General features: G+C 34.1%; 1 protein-coding gene across 2 annotated transcripts in view; it reads left to right on the top strand.

The window, feature by feature from the left end:
- Positions 1-2,895: 2,895 nt before the first annotated feature.
- TXNDC16 (thioredoxin domain containing 16) overlaps positions 2,896-6,459 on the top strand; it is a 94,766-nt gene continuing 91,202 nt past the window's right edge. For both annotated transcript variants that reach the window (XM_036276285.1, XM_036276275.1), the window contains exons 1-2: positions 2,896-3,162; positions 4,399-4,481. In XM_036276285.1, the coding sequence (XP_036132178.1) occupies positions 3,000-3,162; positions 4,399-4,481 (246 nt within the window). In that variant the 5' untranslated portion in view covers positions 2,896-2,999. The remainder of the gene's footprint in view (positions 3,163-4,398; positions 4,482-6,459) is intronic.

Genomic DNA, 6,459 nt, shown 5'->3' with positions numbered 1-6,459 from the left:
TATTCAGTTTTGTAAACTGGAGGAAAGAAGTCACCAAGTACTTTTCGTAGCTTTATTTTTACTCTGTTCTCCCTGGGTGTTCCCCTTCCCTACCACTTGCCATCCACACTTACCTTCTCTTTAGTTTAAAGATCTTTTTATGAGTAGACCACGTCCCTGGGCAAATGCATTTTACTCATGTGCAATGAACACTATTCTGTGGCCCCATGGCGCAGATTGGATTAACATGAGTAGAAGATATAGAAGATTTCATTACACACAATTTCTTTAAAAATCAGATTGAAAAAATACATAGTATAAAGAATGAGATGGTTCTATAGGGTTTCAAAAATCCCCTTGGTGTCTTCCCTTCTACAATTTCTTATTCTGTAAAGGAAATTACTTTCAACTTCTTTTGTCATTGATATTCCTAATTGCAGTAAACTAGGCTTTTGGTCTTGCGAAAGATGAATATTTGGCTCTCTTTTATCCCTTTCCTCATCTGACTGCATGGTCCCTTACTTTCTGTCTTTCGTCTTCTCAACTGTGGTTGTCACAGATTTGGTTATATCGTTATTCAGATTTATTTTATTATGACTATGTAAACTCTGTTTCTAACTGACCTGTGCAATATTCTCTGCTTTAAGTAGTTTCTTAAATAATCAAAGATAGAATAAACTGCAAGGTTCCTACTGAGTTCCTGTCTCTAAAATATGTAAGAATAATCACCAACATCACTAATTGACCAAATACACGGTACTTTGACATGTATAATCTCATTTGTCCAATGATAGATGTGGGAAAGTATTCAAGTCTTGAATGTGCAGTTAGAACTTTTGGTGCTACAAAATACATTCTAGGGGAAAAGAATCATATGTTAACCCTAATGTCCAATTTAGTGTTAAAATAATTGAATTGTAACCACAAAGACAGGAAAAATGATATTTTATACTTGAATCTTTCACTTGTGCTTTTACTTAAATATTTTACCTTTTACTTAGGTTGGAGTTATTTCATTAGTAACAAATTTTATATAGTTATTCCATTAGACTCAGGATGCATGCATTTCTCCCACCCCCAGAATATAAGGAAAATCTTGGATGATCTATTTTAAACCATTCCCATTAATATAAAGTGACTGTAAAATATGCTGGCTTAAAATGGCTATAATGTATAATCAATTTTAATGTCAAGGATATCCCTTAATTATATCATTAAAATTACTTTTTTTATATACTTTTCACAGTCCTTACTCCTCATTGTATTTGAGTTTTTGAACTCTTTGCTCGTTATTAAAAATTGATGGCACATTCATTCACTGTTTGATATAAATTAGCGCTAATGAAAAGAATATTAGGAAGTAATCATGAGTAATTAGCTCTATTTTTAGATATACCTACTCCTTTGGGAGAGGTGTTATATGCTTATAGATAATATTGAAAGACCAGAGTAGATATCTAATTTAATATAATTTTTCCTTACATTTTTTATTTTTTTTTATCATTATATTCTTTATTGAAAAATTCTACCCCTATCTTTATGGGTAATTTTTGCGCCCCATCTCCCCATCGCCTGTTTTAAGATAGTGATCTTTTGTTTGAAAAAAAAAAAATTAGCCCTGGCCGGTTTGGCTCAGCGGTTAGAGCGTTGGCCTGCGGTCCGGAGAGACCCGGGTTCGGTTCCCGCTAAGGGCACGTACTTTGGTTGCAGTTTGTCCCCGGTCCTGGTTGGTCGTGCGGGTGGCAGCCACTCGATGTGTCCCTTCACGTCGATGTTTCTCTCTCTCTCTCTCTCCCTCTCTCTCCCTCCCACTCTATCTGTACAAAAAATGGAGAAATGTCCTCGGGTGAGGATTAAAAAAAAAAAAGAAAAAAAAAATTAAAACAAAATTTTCACCTATACCTGCGGGGTATATGTTTACCTTCTAGAAGTATATTTTTATATCCTAAAAAGTTTTCTATCTTTCTTTTTTTAAACTTATAAGCAATACTTTTTTTTTTATTATTGACTCTATTACAGGTGCCCCCCGATCTTCCCCCACCAATTCCCCAACCTTTGCCTCCTTCCACCCTGCCCTGGGCCAGCCCCAGGCCTTCACCACATTATTGTCTATGTCCATTGGTTATATGTATATGCATATATATTCTTTGGTTGATCTTTTCCTGTTCCCCCCTAAACTATCTTCTTTTAAACTTAGATAATATAGATGATCAGTAGAAAAGCTTCCTGAAAGAAAAAATTGTTTAAGAGAAATTTAAAAGTAGCAAAACAGAAGAGAATCGAAAGCAGATACAGCGTGAAAGAAGTTGAGAGGAGAATATCTGGAACAACTCTGAGTTCAGAAAAGAGAATTGAGTTGAAAAGATATTTAAATTTCTAAGCTGTATAAATAAATCAAAGTCTTGAGCATTAAAAAATGTGTATTAAGAAGGAATGTTCTTAACTAGTAGTTTTAATAGCTGTCTTCTAGGGATTTAAAGTAAAAAGAATGTGAAGATAGTAGACATATATTTTGATGTCTCACTCCCATGTTAATGGTATTAAATAGCTGTGTGTTAACTGTAAATTCATTCTTGGTAGAGAAGGATAAAATGCCCAATTAAAAAAAAAAATGAATTGGATGTTTGAGAATAAATTTTAGAACTCTTAAAAATGCCAATTACAACAACAAAAAAAGACAGTCACTCCATTAACTACCTATTAAACTTAAGATACTTAGTATTGCATTTTCCTGGTATTTTTACAAGTATCAAAAACCACTAGCATTATCAAATCAATGTCATTATATATCATCCCCTTTCAAATTTTTACTAGCAGGAAATAATAAAGTACTGGAAAAATCAAATATGTAAATATAATACCTTATATTATTCTTTTTGCAGATTTTACTTTATTCATTTATTTAACAAATTCATTCAGCAAAACTTTGTTGAACACCTTCTCTTGCCAGATATTGTCCGAGCCAACAGAGCACAGCAGTGAACAAAACAGAACCTCCTGCTTATGTACAACTATAGTGGATGATGTCTTTTAGTTTCAATGTATTTAGCGTTGGCATCTCTTGTGTCATGATGTGTATTGTTTATAAGTCAGCAGTGAACTCTCTACCAGAACTGAGTCCTCAGAAATATTTCAGTACTTTACAAGCAGGAAAAGCCTCCTTAGCTTATTTTTGTCAAGCTGGTAAGTATTTTTTATATTCTGATTTTTGTGATGTTTCTATTGCTATTTAATCAATATGCTCAGTGGAAACTATTATTAGGATTAATAATATGTGCTACAAAGTTGCACTGTAATATACCTGTCTGGGTTTAAATCTTGAGTCTGCCACTTACTTGTTGTGTGACCTTGGTCAAGTCACTTAACCTCTCTCTCTCTTTTTTGTCATCCGTAATGAGGAAATAGTACTTGCTTTATAAATTTGTTGTGAGGATAAATGACTTTACTCATGTGACTAATCCATAGTAAATACTAGATAAAAATGAACTATTAATGTAATAACATCTGAATTTTATCTAGTAATTTCTGAAAGTATACTGTTTCATATTTTAGCATGTAAATATATATATATATATATTTTTAATCCTCACCCGAGGACATTTTTCCATTTTTTGTTCAGATAGAGTGGGAGGGAGAGAGAGAGAGAGAGAAACATTGATGTGAAGGGGACACATCTCGTGGCTGCCTCCCGCACGACCCCAGCCAGGGCCTGGGACAAACTGCACCTGAGGTACATGCCCTTAGTGGGAACCAAACTCGGGTCTCTCTGGACCGTGGGCCAAAGCTCTCACCGCTGAGCCAAATTGGCGAGGGTGCATGTAAATATTTTAAAAGTGTTTTTTAAACTTTAAATGTAGTATTAGTAATGCTTTAGTTTAATGTTTTGCTTTAGTTATACCATTAACTAAGCTAAATTAACTAATATAACTCTTAAACGTAACTAATAATTTAAGTCTTCACGCATAAAATATATTTTTGCAATTAATAAATGAAGTAAATCCCCTAAATTTCTGTTGGCACCTTATAATTATAATTTGAAAATGGTATTTTAAAATCATTTTGAAGATTTTGTGCATGTGTACATGTGTGTTTTGTATATGGTATTAAACTTGGTAAAATAATGCCAAATATTAGATTTAAATAAAACATTTATTTGCCCTGTTGTTTCAGAAATTTCATAAGGTCACTTACAAAGTTAAAATATGTTATTATAAAGACATTAGAAATAAGAATAAGGAGGCTTTGGAAATAAGGGTATAAAATATACTATAACTAGATATGTTTAGTTTCTGATTATTTGTTGTTGCATACTGGTTGGGCAATCTAATACATTTCTTAGTTTGCAGCTTGGGCTTTAATTTTAAGAATCTTTCCTAAGGAACAAATAATCAAACATTCATAAAACATGTCTTATTTTAGATTCTCCAAGTACCTCTGTATTTCTTGAAGAGCTGGATAAGGCTGTTAAACCTCTCCAGGACTATGGAATTTCAGTTGCAAAGGTAGAACGATATTTATGTTGATAAATTATTAGTGACAAACATTATACATCTGAATGACCTAAGACTGAATATCTAAGAATGCTTATGTTGTTTCACTTATTTTTACAAATTGGAAAAAAATTTTTTTATCTTTTTTTCATAAGAATAAACAAGCACAGAAGTTCCAGATTATTGTATAAATTAGTACATATAGAGGAAAAAAAGCTGTTCAAAACTCTTTAGCTTAGAATTTCATTTCATTTTGTGAATTATTCTACTGGGGCTGCGGTGTAATTTTTCAGTCCTATAGTTAGACTTTTATTTTGTTTTACCTGACAAATATACCATAATTCAATTGTTTATTAAATTTCTATTAGCACAAATGGTGGTACCAAAATTGAGGTACCTGAAGTATTTTTCTTTTCTATTCTAAGTTTTTATAATTGCTTATGTTGCAGTTTCTCATTTGTTTTTAGAAAAGTAAAAACAGCCTAACTTGAAATTATGTATTTAATTTTTTTCTCAAAAGATGTTTTCAAACTTGCCATGGAATATTATGGAATATTTCCACAAGCATCATGAATTAGATAGCTACATGAGCTTTTCATTTAGTTTAAACTTAGAATTTGTATCTGTAACCCAGGGATTATTAAATTCTTTCTGATTAGTGTCCACCTGACTTTCTGTTGTCAATGTAAGATAGGTCCAAACCCGTAAACAATTTTTGTAAGAATTTATTTGCACCAAATGGATGACAAACCCTGGGAGCAATATTTCAGATGCTCTGGAGAATAACAGTTTCTTTTATGCATTGAAATTGAGGAGGGACTTTAAGGAAGATTACATGGAAGTGGGAGAAAGCAAGGTTAGATTAGATTACAGAGTGGTTAATATTATGTGCTCTCAGCACTTTAAAAGGAGGGGTCTGAAAGGGTGGTCACATTAACACAAAGGTGTGTTAACCTTGATGCACAGAAACAAGAACTGGGCTTGCTTAAGGCCAAGATCAGCCTTTTACTCAAGTTATATGCCTGGGGTGTGACTGCCCATCATGACCTCCCCAGTTAGGAATTTATGATCAGTTCACCCTGGGAGGTTACTTTCCACAGAATTCCTTTTTCTTCTACATTGTGTAGATTTATTCTTTCCTAGTTCATTAGCCTTCCTTTTCTAAGAGATGGCTATTGTCCCCCTTGGTCTCTGCAGCTAGTTCCCAGGGCAGAAAGATTAACTAACCTTGGCTGTTAAAGGGATATTGTTCCCTCTTCCATAGAACACTTCTGACACCAAATGTGTGAGAGTCCGTCACCAAGCAATCTGACACTAACTTTTCAGAGTTAGCACAGACCCCACAGGTTAAGGATTCAGTCTTACAAAACTGCCTGTCACTTCAGATGCCAATCACAAGTAGTGTCTTCAGGTTACCTACAACTTCTGTAGGACTTGGCTACAAATTGGGTGTTCTCAACATCCCCTCCTGAGACTTGATAATTTGCTATAATGGCTCATAGTACTCAGGGAAACGCTTTACTTGCTATTGTTGGTTTATTATAAAGGCTGTCAGAGGAATAGCCAAATGGAAGAGATGCATAGGGCAAGGTCGGGAAGTCTTGAGTGCAGGACCTTCTGTCCTAGTGTACTTCGGAGTGTGTCATTCTCCCTGGACTCGGAAGGTGTTTACCAACCCAGAAGCTCTCTAAACTCTGTTATTTAGGGTTTTATGGAGGTTCCATTATGTAGGCATGACAGATTAAGTCATTGGCCATCAGTGGTTAATAATCTCCATCATGGAGGATGGGAGGTGGGGCTGAAAGTTCCATCCTTTTTATTTCTTTTTTTTAAATTAAATTTATTGGAGTAACACTAGTTAATAGGAGCGTATAGGTTTCAAGTGTACATTTCTATGATACATGATCTATATATTGCATAGTATGCCCACTACCCAAAGTCAAGTCATCTTCCATCACCATATATTTGGTCCCCTTTATCCTTGACTACC

Source organism: Molossus molossus, unplaced genomic scaffold (assembly GCF_014108415.1).
Source record: "Molossus molossus isolate mMolMol1 unplaced genomic scaffold, mMolMol1.p scaffold_m16_p_1, whole genome shotgun sequence".
NCBI classification, from domain to species: domain Eukaryota; kingdom Metazoa; phylum Chordata; class Mammalia; order Chiroptera; family Molossidae; genus Molossus; species Molossus molossus.
Note: the sequence above shows the minus strand (reverse complement) of the source record. Positions and strands in the feature narration are given on the sequence as shown.